At 50.7% G+C, this 18,505-nt stretch overlaps 1 protein-coding gene across 2 annotated transcripts in view; it reads left to right on the top strand.

The window, feature by feature from the left end:
- CSMD2 (CUB and Sushi multiple domains 2) overlaps positions 1–18,505 on the top strand; it is a 292,865-nt gene that overhangs the window by 234,413 nt on the left and 39,947 nt on the right. For both annotated transcript variants that reach the window (XM_065698010.1, XM_065698009.1), the window contains exons 39-49: positions 1,681–1,799; positions 1,891–1,960; positions 4,138–4,254; positions 5,251–5,460; positions 6,893–7,081; positions 9,443–9,620; positions 11,263–11,408; positions 15,067–15,147; positions 15,854–15,967; positions 17,521–17,709; positions 18,178–18,324. In XM_065698010.1, coding sequence (XP_065554082.1) covers positions 1,681–1,799; positions 1,891–1,960; positions 4,138–4,254; positions 5,251–5,460; positions 6,893–7,081; positions 9,443–9,620; positions 11,263–11,408; positions 15,067–15,147; positions 15,854–15,967; positions 17,521–17,709; positions 18,178–18,324 — 1,560 coding nt within the window. The remainder of the gene's footprint in view (positions 1–1,680; positions 1,800–1,890; positions 1,961–4,137; positions 4,255–5,250; positions 5,461–6,892; positions 7,082–9,442; positions 9,621–11,262; positions 11,409–15,066; positions 15,148–15,853; positions 15,968–17,520; positions 17,710–18,177; positions 18,325–18,505) is intronic.

The following is an 18,505-nucleotide window of genomic DNA, read 5'->3' as shown; positions in this document are numbered from 1 at the left end:
GATGCGTGGTGATGCTCTGGCTCTGCTCCTCTGCTCATAGCAGTGATGGTGAGGTGATGAGAGATGTGCTGGGGCTGCTGTCTCCGTTCACACATCTTCCTTGAGGCAATGCATACATAACTGTTCTTGCTGGATGCTGTCTGATCCTTGGTTCTGATCACACATCTCATGTTTGTCTCTGAAGCCAACCAATGTCCTGTTTATTTTTGCCCAAGGCAGCAAATAGACTGGGAAGTTCTGTGAAACTTCCCCAGCAGTGGCGCGGATCTTGGCCTGCAGAGGCTGTGTGCTCAGGGAGGGCCAGCTGGCACGAGGCTTCCCAGGCCCTCCTGGGTTTGCAGATTGAGACCTCACATGTTAGTGCTAAAGGACCCAACCAGCAAGACTGGAGAGAGGAAGCGTGCCCCAGATTGCTTTCTGAGAGCTGCAGAAATGGATGTTGGGGGAGAAATTCTCTTGCTGTGACTCCGTTTCTTCTCCGTTTCTGTTTCAGTCAGTAAGGTCTTTGAGGATCGTATCACCCCGCTGCAGCAATCATGTTCAGGTTTTTCATGAGGTCTGGGATTATCAGGCTTGTTCGGTTTCTTTGCTGAGGAAACGAACAGTGTTGCTTTTCAGGGCAGCTGGGAAGGATGTATTCTTTTGTTTCGCTTGTACAATTGGAATTTCACAGCTCTGAGCCTCAGGTTTTGCCTTTGTTCAGTTAAAGGTGCTGCAAGGAAGTTTTGAGACATGAGCTGAGCCACCAGGGTTTGTTTGCTTCCCTTGTTCCTTCACTGAATTCCTCAAGCAAAGCTCTTATCTCTACATGCTCAAAAGCCAAAGCAGAGCAAGAACGATTTAGGACTGAGTGAAACTCAGTGCCTGCTGATCTGAATAGGACATTACTTAAAGCTATTTTCTCTCTTGTCTCTCTGGAGGTCAAGCAGCACAGCCACGTATGGGGAGGGACTACATGTTTTCTTGCTGGAAGCCTGACTTGAGTTTCTGGAGGAGAATCTGCATCTCCTCTCTTTTCTTCTTTTCATCTGCTTTCAGCTCAGCCTGCAGACCGAGTTTCAGCAAAGCTTTAGCCCTTGCAGTGATGCAGAAGGTTATCTGTTAGTGGCAGCTGCTGGTGCAGAGCATGAGGGAGGTGCCTGCAGACTCCAGCTCTTCCTTTCATCTCCCCTTGGAAGGCAGGGGTGTGTAAAGGAGAGCACGTCCCCAGCACGTGCCAGCGGCCGTCGCTAATTGGGTTGCAGCGGGATGTTCCCAGTTGTGAATGTGGCTCAAATGGAAACGGGTTGAGTGAAGCTCCTGCATGCGGTTCCACAGGCACCTCAAGGACCGGGCATGCTTACTGCTGCTTGTAGCTCGTGGTGAATTCAGTCTGTTGTTGAGAACAGGAAGAATAGGGCTGTAGAATGAAACCGTGCTGCTTCTGCCCAGAAAGGGACAAATTACATGCAGCAGCACCTACTTACGCCCTTGATACTGCAAGCGAGGGACAGCAGATAGGTCCCTCTTGCATCCTTTCCAGTCTTCTGTCAGTTGCTGCCATAACCAAGGTGCATCTGGCATAGGATAGGTATGGACCTTGGATGGAGAGGGCTCATGGTGAGTGCTCTGATTCGTGAGCCATTGAGAATGAGCCGGTCTTTGCTTTGCAGTGCCCTCATGTCCCTCTTGCTTTCCCAGCCGTCGGTCTGTCCAGCTGCCCGGAGCCCCCTGTCCCTGGGAACGGGCTGAAGATCGGGGAGCGCTATTTAGTGAACGACGTCGTCTCTTTCCAGTGCGAACCGGGCTACGCGCTGCAGGTACCGCACATTCCCAGCAGAAGGGGATGACAGCAAACACCCGGAACACAGGGAGACCCTCCAAATGCTGAGCTGTTTTCCTCTCCCCCAGGGCCACTCTCACATCTCCTGCATGCCGGGCACTGTCCGCCGCTGGAATTACCCACCACCGCTTTGCATCGGTAGGACCCTTGTTCTTTCATACCTAGCAGGTAGTTATAGTGCTTTTCTCAGAAACAAAGGGAAAGATCTGAGTTAGAGAAATGTACGTTTGTTCTGGAAACACCTCGCAGTTGTTGCCGATGTCCACCGTGAAGGAAGGGAGCCCTTGGAGAAGAGGCGCAGGGTGAAGGGAACCTGCTGGGCTTTGTTTGATTCTTTTCAGTATTTTGCTTTTAGCCAATCTAGATGTTTAATATTCATATTGCGCATTTTACAGCTCTAAGAGAGACATTTATGCATTTAATAGCTTTAGTTAACAGTTATTTCAGGCTCCTGCTGTTCTAGCTTACATCATTTTGCTTTAAAGTAATTATAAGAGCTAACAGTTCTTTTATCTGATGATCTGCAGACCAGGAACAAATACAGAGACATATAGAGCAGAATGACTGAGCTGAAGGACCCATACCCATGGGAGCTGCTCTGAAAGAAATCAGAAGCTCAGAATTAGAAGTGGGAGATCCCAGCATGGAGGAGGATCCCTGTGTTAGCTGATGACTGGCTGAGCAGCTGCGTGATTCAAGTTTTCTTTTAATCATTTCAGCAGGGTTTCATGTGCTTGAGCTGTGCCTGCTCGGTACAGTCCCAGTGTAAACACCAGCACAGTTTAGTTCAGATATCTTGTTCTGGATGGTGATGGCCAAGTGCAGTGCTACAAACACCCAGCCACCCGTCTGCTCATGCCCTTCAGCTTGCATCAGGCTTGACTTGAGCGAGGTCATCCAACAGTGGGTGACCAACAAAGGGGTCAACAAGAAACCTGGAGAGGGGCTTTGGACAAGGGCCTGTAGAGACAGGCCAAGGGGAATGGCTTGAACCTGCCCGAGGGGAGACTGAGATGAGCTCTTAGGCAGAAGCTCTTCCCTGGGAGGGTGCTGAGGCGCTGGCACAGGGTGCCCAGAGAAGCTGTGGCTGCCCCATCCCTGGCAGTGCTCAAGGCCAGGTTGGACACAGGGGCTTGGAGCAAGCTGCTCCAGTGGAAGGGGTCCCTGCCCGGGGCAGGGGTTGGAGCTGGAGGAGCTTTGAGGTCCCTTCCAACCCAAACCAGGCTGGGATTCTATGAACTTCAGGGGGGCATAAACACATCTCTGCAGCCAGTGAAGACCATCATGAGTGACCATCATCTCCTCTGGGCAAACGCAGCACCCAGTGCTAATGGTGCTCATTGTCCTGCACTAATCATGCACTGATCTGTCTAAACAGTGTCCAGAGCATGGCTGGCTGCTGGCCACATGGTTGTTCTCCTGCTCAGAGGACAGCCTGCTTCCCTGGCAACATGTGCTGATTTTCTTTTGGTCCACTTCATCCAGATGCTTGACTTCTAAATCATTTAGATGTAGTTCTATTAAAGAGCCATTAAGAGGAAAAAGAAAGAGAAATCTTCTGGGAGAAGCCTTGTTAGTAGCAAGTACACACGTAATGAGATATCGGACAAAGGGAATCTGCCCCTTCCCTGTCAGAACGTGTTAGGAGTAGGAGTACACCTGGGTGTATTTGCCTGGATGGTGTTACCATAACAAGGTAGAGGTCATCCAGATAAGCATGAGAAGAGGCTGTCTGTGTTTGAATTTCATATGAAGCCTTTTGTAGATATGTTCTGTGCTGTCATCTGTGGATTGCTTCTTGGTAGGGAATTTGTTTCAGCCAGTGTGCAAACACTGTTCTATATTTACCAGTAATTACCCAGAGATTGACAAGTACAGCAGTCAAGGTAGATCGGTTAACAAGAAAAAGAAGCAGCAGTGACTGGAGTCAAAGTAGGATCAGACTGTTTCTTCACAGTCGGTTTTTTAGGTGGTTAGAAATTCACACCAGTGCTGTGTGCGTGGTGTGCGCTGTTACAGTGGCTGTGGCCAGAGAGGAGCATCCTTCTTTTCTCCTGCAGCTCACATCTCTCCCACTGTGATGGTCAAAACTGGATCTCTGGGCTCAGGCTTTCATCTCCAGAGGGCAGGAGAAAGGCGCATGCATCAGTAATGTGGCCATGCAGTGCCTGGCAAGCTCCGTGCTAGTTCCATAGCAGGCTTTCCTCTTTCTCTTCTTAGTTTCTAAGTAGCTTTATTTCCCACACAGCTGGCCACGACCAGCACCCAGAGAGACCCATGTGCCATCCTGACCACTGACACTGTTGATCTTACAGCCCAGTGTGGAGGAACAGCAGAAGAGATGGAAGGAGTGCTCCTGAGCCCAGGATTCCCAGGAAATTACCCAAGCAACCTGGACTGCACGTGGAGGATACTGCTGCCTGTGGGGTTTGGTGAGACAGCTGCTTTGGGTTTGGTGCTGTCACAAAAGAGGTGATGGGAAGATACTGTCCCTGTTCAGTCTGTGCGTGGTCAGTACTGGAGGCCAAGATGAGTTACAGAAATTACTGTTTGACCTCCCAATCACACTTGCCATTAAAAATGCACATGTATGGTGCTGTGAAATGATAAATAAGGTGGTTGCAGGTCACCATGGAGTGTAACAGGCAGGATACGCCACTGAACTGACTGTAACGTCCTCCCTTAGTGTGCTTGTGTACGTCCCTGTCTTAACTACTCACAGCTGTAACAGCCTTAAAACATGACCTGTTGCATCGCCCTTTGTAAATGTTGCAAGTGCCCAAAGCCTGTGTCAGGTTATATCCTACCTCAGCCGGAGCTCAGGAGGCATCAGCACACCCAACATTAGGATCTCCCCAGTCCTTACTAAGAGAGACATTTGCACACCTTCGCCTCAGCTCTTCTCCAGGCCAGCCCCATCAGGGTGCCTCATTGCCAGGAGGTGGAAGTGTTGCACGCCTGGAAGTGCTGACTCCTTGGGTTTCCTGAATTAACTCCTCCTCCTGGCGAAGCTGTTGTGTGCTGCTGGGGACACAGAACTGGGGCTGCCCTGCCATCCCAGCCCTGCCATCCCAGCCCTGCCATCCCCACCCTGCCAGCCCAGCCCAGCCCTGCCAGCCCAGCTGGCTGCGCTCTGTTTGGCATGGGGAGATCCGGGTGGCTCTGTGCTTGCCTTCCTAATCCCGGTGGTGTAAGGCAGGGGGAGAGGCAGGCACAGGAGCTCCAGCAGTGTGGAACTGCAGGCATGAATAGCTTCAGCTTGTCTGAAACAAGCAGGACCCGTATACTACGGGACCCTTTCCCTGCAGCATGGAAAAAGTACTGCTGCTGATGGACCAGGCTGTCCTGGGCGTCAGCGGGTGAGCGGTGCTGCTGTGCCGAGGCTTGGCTGTGGCTCTCGGGGCAGAGCGTTCCCTCGTGTTGTGCAGGTGCTCACGTCCAGTTCCTGAACTTCTCCACGGAGCCGAACCACGACTTCGTTGAAATCCGCAACGGGCCCTACGACACCAGTAACGTCATCGGGCGCTTCAGCGGCACCGAGCTCCCCGGCTCCCTCCTCTCCACGTCCCACGAAACCACCGTGTACTTCCACAGCGACCACTCGCAGAACAAGCCAGGCTTCAAGCTGGAATACCAGGGTATGGAGCGAGCAGCAATGGGACAATCCTGTGCCCAAGTGCTAACAGTGAGGGCATTGGGTGCAGGGTGGGTTCGTGGTTGTTGCTATTCTGAATTAATTCCCTGAGGACTTAATCCAAGTGGGTGGGAAGGTGCTACGTGAAGGCCATGCTTCATCCGGGATCTGTTCACCCAGATTTCTGCCTGCAGCAGAAAACAAATGTTCCTGAAGTGCTCTGTGACAGTGAAATGTCTTTGAATTAATTCCAGCCAGATTCACTTCCATCTTGGCTCCGTTGTGCAAAGGGAAGAGTCCCCAGCAGCCATGAGTTTGCTCTGGAATTCTGCTCTTCAGTCTCAGCTGAAGTCCAGATGCATTCTTAGCTGCAGCCCAGCCCTGTCCTGAGCAGTGGTCTTCTCCATCCACCTGTCCTTGGCATAGGCGAATATGAAGGGGCAAAGGATGCCAAGGGCAGGTCGTGTACTTCAGACTGAATAGGACGGGCTTTGCTGGGCAGCAACTGGGAGCAAAGTGATCCAGCTACTGCCAGGGACTGAGATCCAAGGAGCGGGAATGATGGAGCGTGTGTCTCCAGCATGTGATACAGCCAAGGACTGACAAAGGACTGCCTCCCTCCCCAGAAATAGCAGTAAAAGCTGCTACTCATACTTAATTGAAAACATTAATTTTGTCTTGGCGGTCCTGTCCCTGCACCACATAATTCATGGGCTGCTGCACAGCGGAGGAAGGGATGTGCTCTGTGAGGCACTCTGGGTAGTCTCATGGAAATTAGCTATGGAAATTAGCTCTAGCAAGGCTGACCAGTCATTTATAGTGCCAAGTGGAACACGGTAACTCGTTGACTTGTGTTCGTCACCAGGGTTGTCCATGTTTTGTGGAAAACAAGGCAGGTTTCCCAACTGGAAGTGAAGTGCGGGGTGGCTGTGTGGGTGCAGGCTCTGGGGCTCTAGAGATCCCAGTGAGGCTGCGGCAGGATTTTCCCTCAGCAGATGTGTGCATGGTTCGTTCGAGTGTAGCCCCTGCAATTAAGCTGTTGTATGAGGAGGAAGTAGCCAGGCAGCACACTGAGAGCATTGGTGCTGCTTCTGGGAGAAAATACAAAGTATGAAACATTCCTCCTGATTTACAAGGGCCTGCAGGGCCAGGCCAAGGGGAATGGCTTGAACCTGCCCGAGGGGAGACTGAGATGAGCTCTTGGGCAGAAGCTCTTCCCTGTGAGGGTGCTGAGGCGCTGGCACAGGGTGCCCAGAGAAGCTGTGGCTGCCCCATCCCTGGCAGTGCTCAAGGCCAGGTTGGACACAGGGGCTTGGAGCAAGCTGCTCCAGTGGAAAGGGTCCCTGCCCGTGGCAGGGGTTGGGATGGGATGAGCTTTAAGGTCCCTTCAACCCAAACCAGGCTGGGATTCTGAGATTTTGGACCTTCTTTTTCAGCCTACGAGCTGCAGGAGTGCCCTGACCCTGAACCTTTTGCTAACGGTGTTGTGAGAGGAGCCGGTTACAACGTTGGCCAGTCCATCTCTTTCGAGTGTCTGCCTGGCTACCAGCTGATCGGCCACCCGGTCCTGACCTGTCAGCACGGCACCAACAGGAACTGGGACCACCCGTTGCCCAGGTGTGAAGGTATGGCTTTGGGTCACCCTGAGAGCACCCACAGGGGCATTTGTGGGGAGCGGAAAACCTTCAGCACTCTTCTGGCCTCCTTTTGAGTCATTGCTTTGTACGTGGGCTGCAAGTTGCTCTGGAAGCAGAAGCACTGCTGGAGGCAGGCTGGGAATGAGCCCTGAGGTGCTGAGGTGTGCTCTCCATGAGCTGGTACCATATTTCAGCCTAGTCCAGAGGAGCATTTTGAATGGTTCAGAAGCGAGGTGCATCTTATGAGGAGGTGTTCGGCTCTCGTGCTCCGGGTGAGGACTCTCAGTGCTGGTGCCAGTGGGAGCTGTGCTTCCAGCACGAAGCTGTCCATGGTCAAGGTGATAATTTTCATCTGCCTTATTTCTTCAGCCGTGTTCAGCTTCCATTGATTTAGCACTGGTATATAAATAGAGTCCCCTTGCAGCTCTGGGGACTCTCAGTGTGGGAAGGTTGTGCCCTTACGCAGTCTCAGTGTAGCAGCGATGGCATCTCCAGAATTATCCAGATAGGAGTTTTGCAGTAGCCTTGCATGGTCTCCTTTCTGAAGACCATGGATGTGCTGGGAGGACCCTGCAGGCTGAAGGAGTGGATCTGCATTCTAGGCATTAAAGCTCAAATGTCCACGTTCTGTTCTCAAACCCCAGCATGGTTGTTTCAGCCTTTCAGCCTTTGGGCCAGTGGACTGAGGTTTCTGTGGTTTCGTGCAGAAGGTTCCCATGTGAGCCCTGAAGAGGTTCAGGGCTCCTCAGTGAAGATTTCCCACCTCAGTTCCCTGGGGTAACAGGATTGTGCCTTCATCTCCCTCGAGCATCAGCTCTGCCAGCTACATCCATCCAGTTCTTTATTGCGGTTTTTAAGTAGCTTTCTTGCTCTGCAGCACTTCCAGTAGCAGAGAGCGGTAAGGGGTTAGGTGTATTTTGGACCACTTGCTGCTTTTCTCTGTGTGCACATCTGGTGGGCTGTTAGTGCTGTTAAAGGCAGTGCAGAGCTCTCCTTTTCTAGCGCTTTCCTCAGATGATCCATTTTTACACAGCAGAAGCAGGGAGGACGCGCTGCCTTGGGCAAACCACCTCACCTTTCCCTCGCAGGTCACAGCTGAAAGCCCTTTTAATTAAAAGAGAAGCTGTAATGGGGAAATAAATGCACAGAGGCCAAGGTTCCCAGCACCGTTCCAGGGAGGCTTTCCAGTGATCGGCAGGCTGCTGCTGCTCTGCAGGGCAGAAAGGAATGTGCCCTCCCGGGTTTCTTGGGTGTTGGTTTCAGAAAATGAGTGTAGGGAGTTGCATAAATGCACATCTCAGCTTGACAAGCCATGTGAGTGAGCAGAGCAGAGCCAGAGCTTGGCTCTAACCTTGCATCTGGCACATCAAGTCAGGGCCGGGGTGGCAGAAGCCTGTGGAGCTGGTCCTGCACAGAAAGGAGCGTGTGTTGCTCTGTTAGTATAGCACTGAGCCTGAATTAATAAGGTGTGTAGGGAGGGAGAATGTGTGAGCTGAAGCCAAGGACTGGGTTAAAACAGGTACATGGCTTCTAGAGTGGTGCTGGCTCAGGCAGATGACACTGTCTGCACTTAACCCCGTGCCTGCAGTTGTTGCAGGTTGCCAGTAACACACTGCAGATGTTATCATCATTTCAGTTGAACTTCCACACCAGGGAGGTCGAGAAGGTGATGTTTGTACATTGGACTTTCAGACCTAGGGACCTGGTGTGGCCCTCCTACACTGCTCCAGCAGGATGTCATCTTCCTGTCCCAAGTTGCCACTGCCCAGGCTGTTTCTAATTGCCTCTCTTTAGTCTGCAAGTTCATTTGGAGCTGGAAGATACCTCGTGCGATAGAACTGTCATCTTGATTAATGAATTGGATGCTGCTGTCATACAAATCATCATTTCCCCCCTGCTCAGATGGGCTCAGTGAAAAGCCAGCTGCTCGGTGTTTCTGGTCCAGGCCATGCTGTATGAACAAGTGGGTAGATTTGCCCACTGGTGTGATCTCATCAGGAGATGTATTTTCCATGCATGGGTGCAGGCAGCTGGTGGAGCCCAAAGACTCTTACTAGGGCATGAGATGAAGTTTATTTGCACACCTGGCTCCTGCAGCTGTACAAACAGCCCTGCCAGGCTCCTTTCAGCTCGGAGGCGCTTAATAAATTCATTGTAATGGGATGAAGTGAAAATGTGTGATGGGGCTGTGACAGGTAAGAATTATTCGAGGCAGGCTTGGGGGCTGGATCCTCCTGTGTCCAGAATTGCTGTCTTCTTACCCAAAAACCTGAAGGACAAATGGGAAGTAGAGGATCTTTAAGAGTTACTGCTTCTTCCTGAGGTTTGTGTTTGTCTGATTACCTGCAGTGCCTTGTGGGGGAAACGTCACCACCCAGAATGGTACAGTGTACTCTCCTGGCTTCCCCAACCAGTACCCCAGTTCCCAGGACTGCACTTGGCTTCTCACAGTGCCAGTGGGATACGGAATCCATCTCAACTTCACTCTGCTGCAGACAGAGCCCTACAACGATTTCATCACTGTTTGGTGGGTATAGCAGAGGTGTGAGGACTGACTGGAGTCACTACTAAGGCTCCATTTCAGAAAGATGCTCTTGCTGATGAATAGAGCACCCACTGCTGTGGTGTGTTTGAGAGCAGGAGCATCCTCTGGGGTGAGGATGTGGAATTTTTCTAAGCTGGGTGCTAGATAGAGCCTTTGGGTTAAAGACCATGTGGTGCAAGGGGCTGGCAAAATGGCCAGGGGACTGTCTCCAAACGCTGTTGATGTTGCCTTCCTGAAAGATACAGGCAGGGAGTGCAAGGACAGTGAAGGGGATGGTCACTTGCTGCTCATACCAAAGGGTGGGAATGTCACCCTTGGGGTCCGGAGGGGAGTCTGTACAGGAATCCTTCACTTTCATGGTGCTTTGCCTCAGTGTTGTGCAGCTCACAAGGAGCAGTCCCACCTTTGGCTGTACAGCAGCGCCTGTCAGACCTTGTAGGTCTTTGTTGCTATTAATCTCTGTGGTCATCAGTTAAAAATGAAGCACATCAGCCCCCTGCAGTGCTTCTGCCCCACTGGTCCTCCCCAGTAACCCTGAGCAGGCGCTGAGCTGAGCCACAGCCTGGCTGCGGCAGGAGCCCCTGTGTCCTGATGGGCAGCAGCCTGTCCCCTCATCTCCAAAATGCTGTGCTCGATGGAATAAGGAAACATCTCTTGGGAAGCCGAAGGGGCTTTACAGAAGACACTCTATGAATGGTAAATGGGCTCTTTATCTCAAGCTGAAGTTAGTTGAAATTAATCTTGTTTGTACTTGAATAACAGGAATTGCCTTTCACTGCTGCTTTCTCTGGCAGGCATTTTAATGGGGCTCATTTTTTGTTCCTTTTGCACTTTATCTGTGGTTACCTGTCTATGGATAGAGGCCAGATGAAGAAGAAGCCATTGGTAAATCATTCACAGTTACCAGTGTCTTCTTCGGCTCTTTCTTTTGTAGTCACAATACACAGCTCTGCAATTCAAGCCACTTCCCAGGCTGCAAAGGGAATGCCAGGATGGCATTAGCACCAGAACTGGCCTTTTAAACAGCAGTAACTGGGAACTGTGACCTCTGATGTAAAATGGGTGCAGCTCTGATGTGCTTAATGAAGTGGCACTGATTTCTTCACCGCCAGAGCCTTACAGGCTGGAATCATCCTTCCTTATTTTCCTATTTGGAAAAAGGAAGAGAAATGGCACATTATGAGCCTCAGCCAGCCAAGGGAGCACGCATAGCTGCACTGGCTAAAGAGCTTGTGGCCACATTCTTGAGCTCGTGGCACTCAATCAATACCTGACTTCAAAGTACCTGGGTGTCTGCTGTGCAGACAGGGAGCGAAACTCCTCTGGGAAACTGGCCCCTAATTCTGAGCTTAAAAATGGAGCTGATGTTTGGAGCTGGCTGCTGGGTGAGCACTGCACTGCCAGAGAGATGATCCTGGTTGTAATGGAGTGCGGAGGGGGCCTGGGTGTCCAGGTCAGCTGTCCAGGGAGCTGCTGAGGCTGTGATAAAGATGTAGAAAAGGGAGGACAAGGGAGGAAGAGTGCGGAGGAGTTCCTGGGCGTGCGGTGTAGGAGGCTGGTTGTCGCCTAGGATTAAAGACGTGTAATAATGCTCTTTTCTTGTGTTCCTGACATATTATTTTAGGGATGGTCCACAGCAAACAGCCCCACAGCTTGGTGTCTTCACTGGCAACTCTGCTAAGAAATCAGCCCAAAGCTCTTCCAATCAGGTCCTGATGAAATTCCACAGTGATGCAGCCAATGGAGGAATCTTTGCCATTTATTTCTACGGTCTGTATTGCTTCCTGAGCAGCACGTGCTTTATACCTGTCCATGGGGTATTGAGGGGCTTGTGGGGAGGACTAGTTCTGGGGAGGAGAAGATTCGATTTTTATTATCCTGACTGTGGCAAGCAAAGGTGACTGGGAGGAGGATGCTCTCTCGTGTGCTGGAGAGGGGCTTTGGACAAGGGCCTGTAGGGACGGGCCAAGGGGAATGGCTTTAACCTGCCTGAGGGGAGACTGAGCTGAGCTCTTAGGCAGAAGCTCTTCCCTGGGAGGGTGCTGAGGCGCTGGCACAGGGTGCCCAGAGAAGCTGTGGCTGCCCCATCCCTGGCAGTGCCCAAGGCCAGGTTGGACACAGGGGCTTGGAGCAAGCTGCTCCAGTGGAAGGGGTCCCTGCCCGTGGCAGGGGTTGGAACTGGATGAGCTCTAAGGCCCCTTCCAACCCAAACCATTCCATGATTCTCTGATTCTGTGATTTTGGTGGCCTGTTTTAAATGGTAGCTGTGCCCCATCTGCGAGGTGGCTCCATTTTTTCTGGGGAGGAAAGGGATTCCCATAAATCCCTGCTTTACCTGGGGATTCTTTGGTGCGAGCACAGCTCACACTAGAGAGATGTTGGGTATTACATTGAAATGAGAGCATTTGCTTTCCACCACTAAACAAGAGCCCGACTTTAAATCAGGTTAGCTAACAAGTTCCTACAGCAGTGCTGGGATTTTGGAATGTGCAAATGGAGACCTCCTCTGGCTTCGGTAATTTGTTGGCAACCACATAGCGGAGCCGTGCGTGAGTTCCACCATGAACCTGTGCAGAACGGCTCAGCTTATGTTCAGTTCTGAAAGACAGATATTACATGGATAGGCTGAATGTAAGGAATGTTTGCTGGGCTTCGGAGGGAATTGGTTTACATTGCAGAACACTGTAAGATTGATTTTGCCACAATGGCGTGGATGTAACAGTTACGCAAAGAGTGATGGTTTAGGCAGTTTGGCTCAGAAATGAGGAGGATGTAAACACTGCTGCAGCTCAGTGAATGCTTCCTTTTGTAATATGAATTAGATACTGTCATTGCTGTGGTTAGAGCTCATCAGCGTATGTTGCTGTTCTCTGATCTTGATAGCACTTTATACTGGTGTTTCTTTAGCTGATAGGTGGGGTATAAAGCCGCCGCAGGCATGGAAGGTTGGGGTTGGTGCTGGTAGGGATCGGGGTACTCTGCAGACATTTGTGACCCATTCACCATCTGGGCACTCCGGCAACTGCTCTGCCTTTTATTGAAGTGTCATTTACTGCCTTATTGCTCCCTGTATACATGGGGCTTTGGTATAAACCCTAACCCCAAAGACTGAAGTGACTGAGGTGGTTGCCTGCAGGATGACATTCTTCCCTCCTTCCCAGGCTCTCATTCCATGTGTGGTGCCTTGCACACCAGGAAAGGTGTGGGAAAAGGGTTGAGGCAGTGCAGTCAATTAAATCTTGGTCATCACTTTGGGATGTAACTGCAGGAAATGCAGTTTCCTCAGGACCTGCAGCAGTGTACGTTTTCATTTCTGTGTCTGCGTCCTGGCAGATCTAGGACATAGGAGAGTCCTCCTCCTGCTTAAAATTGTCTTTTCCCATGCAGCAGTGATCAGCTCCGTGTCAGAGTACCACTGCCCTTTCAAATGCCTGCAGAGAAACGTTTCCTTAGGGTGGAGGAGTGGAAACAAAAGAGTGATTCACAGAGCTTAGAGTCAGTAGCATCCCTTGAAAAATGAGGCTGATGCACCTGGTATGAGACGGGTTGGCTCAGGTGCCAGTGATGTGTGAGTGTGATGGGAGGTGGCACAGTAACTCAGGGGGTCCCACTGTGGTTTCAAGGACTCTGGTTTGTCCTGGTGAGGAAAAAATGGATGTGCTGTTAGAAGGAGCTTTACTGCTGCTGTATCACCCATATGCTGAAGCCATGTTAATCACAGCTCTCTGTTGAAATACGCTCCATTAGGGGAGAGTTGAATGCTGTAAGTGCTGGGTTAGCTTTCCACTGCAGCAGATGCTGTCAAGCGCTTTTTTAAATAGCATTTCATTTCAATTTTTGTTGCAGTTTCCTTCCCTTCTTGCCCCCACTGCCAACCATCCGGTTAGAAGATTCCAGACAAGTGTGTTCCCTCCCGGGATGGCTCTTTGCTGCGTCCCTGCTGCCTCCCCTCTCCTGCTGCCTCTCCTGCCCCCCAGGGGCCAACTGTCCAAATTAGAGCTGGCACTTCCTTTGCCCCCATCCCAGCTGAGCTTAGCTCACTGTAGTAAGCACGTGTTTGGCTTCTACCCCGCTTGCACACATGGGATGCATAACCCCATCCCTCACATTAATCAGAAGCTCCTGTGTTCCCTCCAGCCCATTCCCTGGATCTCCAGACATCACGTTTTTCCAGACACCATTTGGGAAAGCGTTTTCCTACCCCAGGTTAAGGGGTAAGGAATTTGGGGCAGGATGATGGGACATCATCTGTCTGCGTGTAAAACATGTCATAAACCTCCTCACGGTGCTGCCAGCCTTGCTGTGGTGTGAAGAGTTCAATGCTGGGGAGTTAGTGAGAATTAATATTCAGTGGCAGCTTGAGCTCCAGGATCTCAAATAGAAAGGCTGATACAAATTTCAGAGGAAGTTTTGCTTGTCCAGGGTCAGGAGCAGGGGGAGCAAAGATGCAGGGATGTGCTGAACAAATAGCAGAAAATGTCTTTCATTAATATTCATTTAGCTCCCAGTCCCATATTTTCTATTTAATGGTGCTCACGGCTCGTGTGTGTTTATCTAATACACAGCACAGTGCTCAAGCCTTGTGCACCCACATGCTTGTAAGTGGTGCATTTGTTTTGCTCGGTGGGAGCTGATCTTTAGGGTTTGGTGGCAAATCTGCTGTTTGCGATGTATTGGTCAGGTGCAGGAGCCAGGAGTTGTTTCTGTTCATCAACTGGATTTCTTCTCCCCGTTTAGCCTCATGGTACCCGTGAAGGAAACACCCAGTTGGGCAAAGAGTACAAGGTCTGCTCTGTTCTGCCTTCCGTGAGGCACTGGCATCAGCCTTGCACAGCTTACTTTGTGAACGGCAAGCTGCGTGTAGGGTTTACAGTTGAACCCGTGAGCACTCCTGGAGTTGTTTGCAGAAGTTAATGAATAATTCCGAGTTCAGAATGAATCTGTGAGTTCTGTGATCTCCGTTCAAGGGCAGGGCGTTAGGATGAAATTCTCTCAGTAATCATTGTCATCTGCTTGGTGCTGGAGCAGTCTGAGACTCTCCCTCCTCTGTGATTGACCTGATTCCACTGAGATCACCAAGATCTTCTCCCTTGGTATTCCAAAAGGTGCCTTGCGTCAGCACCCATCGGTCATTGTTCCATGTGCATCCAAATGCAATAACGGTGTCTGGGCACCTGCATCTCCACAGGCTGACCAAAATGTGTTTCCTATCAGGTGTGAGAAACTGGAGGAAGCCGCTTCGGAGCGCAAGTACCTGGCTCCATCTCTGTCGGGTTTGGAGTGGGAAAGGGCCAGTTGCAGTTTTGCCAATTCCTTTCACTTGTGGAGGGGGAGGATTTGCTCTTATGTCCATTGTGCTCCGCACTGAGATGGCCGTGGCCACCTTCACCCCCAGCTTAATATCTGCTACTCTTCTTTGCTCTTCCAGCCTACCAGCTCTTCAGATGCCAGCCTCCCACCATCGTTCCCAATGCAGAAATCGTCACTGAGAATGAAGAATTTAACATAGGTAACCTCTCCCTGTCGTCTGAGCCCTCCTTACCCCCCAATCCACTGCTGGGGATGCCCACAGGAAGACACATTCGTGTGGTCACCCCATATCTTCACATGTGTAACTCTGTGGGGCACTGGGTTCTGTGTGACCTTGCTCAACACCCAGCATTCACAACGAGTCAGACTGATCTGGTGTCCTGAGGCTTTTCCTCCCTGTTAGTACAGAAGTGGTTTGGCTTTTCTGAAAGCCTCGAGCTTGTTTGGAAACGTTCAGAAGGCTTTGCCACAATAACAGTTTTCAGGTGGCGCAGACAAAGCACTGTGTGAAAGCTTAGAGGCCCTTAGTCTTTTTATGAGAACCTTTCACCCATACGCGCTGTGCTTTGTGTGGTTTTGCTGTTGCTCACGCTTCCATCCACATTTTAAGTGTTTCTGCAACCAGTGAAGTGGCCGTGATTTTTTTTTAAAGCAGCCTTTCTGTCTGCTCTCTCCACCTGAAATAGCTCACACAAATCACCACAGTCTGGCAGCGTGACAGCAGTTCTTCCCAACTGAGGCTCCAGCAGGCTTTTTCTGTACCTCTTATTTCTGCACGGTCATGCCAGAGCTCAATGGCAGAGGCATGGTCAAGAGGTCTCTGTGCCCCATGGTACCCAGGGCAAGCTTCAGCCTTAATGAATTGATCCTTCTCTTGGGTCAGTGTTTTCTGTTTCTGTCTGCAGGTGATGTGGTGAGGTACAGATGCCTTCCGGGCTTTACCTTGATTGGCAATGAAATCCTGACCTGCAAACTAGGCACCCATCTCCAGTTTGAAGGACCTCCACCCACGTGTGAAGGTAAAGCCGAGGCTGCCCAGTGTGGCACCCAAAGCCTCCCTACCTTGAGGCTGCTGCAAAATGGGCTATGGGAGGGAGCAAGCTTTATGGCAGCTAGAGGAGCTTTCCCTGCACATACTGCATCTTCGGGGTTAATTCTCAGATCTCCAGGGTCCCAGTAGTGCAAAACCACCCGTCAGGACCTTGCGAGGAGGGTGCTGAGACACCTCTGTGAGCTTGTACCTCCTTTAAAGGACTGAGGAGAGAGGTCTGACACGCCATGTGTCTTGACCCGCCATGTGTCTGCCTGCCTTCACCAAGTCATTATAAGTCACCCAAATGTCCTTACCCTGTGAGGTGGGGAGGAATTCTGTGCTGAGAGTTTGCCAGTGATCCATGAACAGGCAAAGGAAGAGGAGGCTGGAGCGGAGAGTGAGCCCCTCCAGCCAGGCAGCCCTGCGACAGCAGCGTCTCTATTAGTGCCATAGAATGTTCTACATGGGAGAAAAATGAAAGCCCCGAGCACACTGCGTTGTAGACCTTGCTGCTGCTCAGGAGGGATCCCAGAGATGTTCCCATGCTGCCATGTTGCCTTATTTTTCCTCTGGATTCCTGCTGGTACTTTTGTTCACTCCAGCCGTGATTATTTCATCTCCTTCATTCCCTTCTATCTGAACATTTTTTACCATATAATAGGATATTTTTCTGTAGCTTTATTCTCTCTGAAATAGCATGAACTGAAGGATAGAAAGGGAGGTCATTCAATTATTTACTGATGGTTGTTAGCCTGGGGGTAAAGGGACTGCTTAAATTACATCTAGCCACCAATTTGTGGAGGTCAAAAAATCACTGATGGGATTAAGGATTTGGAAAGAATACACTGTCTTTCTGAGTAGTTCTGGCTCTTTGCTATTAATCCAAGTGTAGTGTTTGCTCTGGACTTAAGTGACAATTGTGGATAAATAAAGATCCCTTTCTTTTTATGCTTTTGCTTGCTTTGTGTGTTCGCCTCCTCTTCTGGGGTGGTTTTGCTGATCTTTCTATGTAGTGTCTTCAGCTGGATTAAATGTTTCTAGAAGCTCAGTGGGGTGTAGTGATTAGAGAAAGGAACTGGAGTTCTTACGTCCTGGTTAACAAGTCCATGGGTGACCTGGGTTAAGCCTTTAGTTGTACACCTTGTTCTAAGCCAGATAATAAAGTTTCCAGGGATTCCCGGGGGGTGTTTTGCAACTTGGGGATAGTCTTGTGGTTGCAGCGTTATTCATTTTGTGAGAGATGTGCAATGATGCAAGCGACAGTTGAAGCTGTTCATTTGCATTGTTCCTTTTAGCCCCTGTCTTTAAATGGGGCTGTTGCTTGCGTCTGTGGGAGCACAGCATGCTTTTTGTGGAGAGTGAATGCATCAGGGTCTGGGGATCCTCTGGGAGGGTGAAGGTGTGCAGTGGGTGCACGCAAGTGGGAGTTGCGCTGAATCTTGACCTAACCCAAGACAGACCCTTATGGCCACAGCGTCTTGTGTTCCCTTCCTTCCTCTGCAAACCGGGAAAGTGCATTTTCTGCTGTGTTCCCTGCAGTGCAGTGCCCGATGAATGAGGTCCTGACAGACTCCACCGGCGTGATCCTCAGCCAGAGCTTCCTGGGGAGTTACCCCCACTTTCAGACCTGCTCTTGGGTGGTGAAGGTAGAGCCTGGCTACAACATCTCCCTCACCATTGAGTACTTCCTGAGCGAGAAGCAGTATGATGAGTTTGAAATCTTTGATGGTAAGAGATTCACCGGTTTGACTTGACGGAGTGGGGAGGAAGGAGATGGCAGAGTTTTCTTAGCTGCTAATCTCTATTCCCAAAACACTCTCTTGCTTTCCACCACTCCACCTGTAACCTTATGCTGGATTTAATAGAAAGCTGCTCTTAAGACTCATTGATTCTCTGGATAAGGAAAGATTAATGATTTGGTTTTTGGATGGATCTAAAGCAGTTTTGAAAGCGGCAGGAATTAGCAAGCCCCTGGGGGAAATTGTAGCAGAGATTGGTGGGAAGGGGCGAGTTGGGAAGGTGGGAGTTCTCATCCCTGAAGCCATGCAGACCGGGTTTTTGAGGCCCATGGACCGAGAGGGGATCTGTCAGTATTCACAGTGCAGCAGCTTTGTAACCAGATGCGGAATGCAAGTGCTGTACTGATGCTCCTGTTGTTGCCTGCTGGGACATGACTTGTTCCCTCCTTCCTTGCAGGTCCCTCTGGCCAGAGTCCACTGCTCCTGTCGCTGAGTGGGAACTATTCAGCCCCTCTGACCGTCACCAGCAGCGGGAACAGAGTTTATCTCCGCTGGTCCTCTGATCATGCCTACAACAGAAAAGGCTTCAAAATCCGCTACTCTGGTAAGCACATGGGAGAGACTGGGTGTCTCTGCCAGGAATGCGGCCATCTCTGCAGCCAGAGATCGCCATGAAGTGGCTGCAGAGGGGTATGGGCCATCCGTGTGGGCAGAAGCTCCAGTGCCTGGGAAGGCTCCCAGATCTGGGCTCGTTCTGAGCTGGTGAGGCTGGGGAAGGCAAGTTT

Source organism: Lathamus discolor, chromosome 18 (genome assembly GCF_037157495.1).
Source record: "Lathamus discolor isolate bLatDis1 chromosome 18, bLatDis1.hap1, whole genome shotgun sequence".
In the NCBI taxonomy this organism is placed as follows: domain Eukaryota; kingdom Metazoa; phylum Chordata; class Aves; order Psittaciformes; family Psittacidae; genus Lathamus; species Lathamus discolor.
Note: the sequence above shows the minus strand (reverse complement) of the source record. Positions and strands in the feature narration are given on the sequence as shown.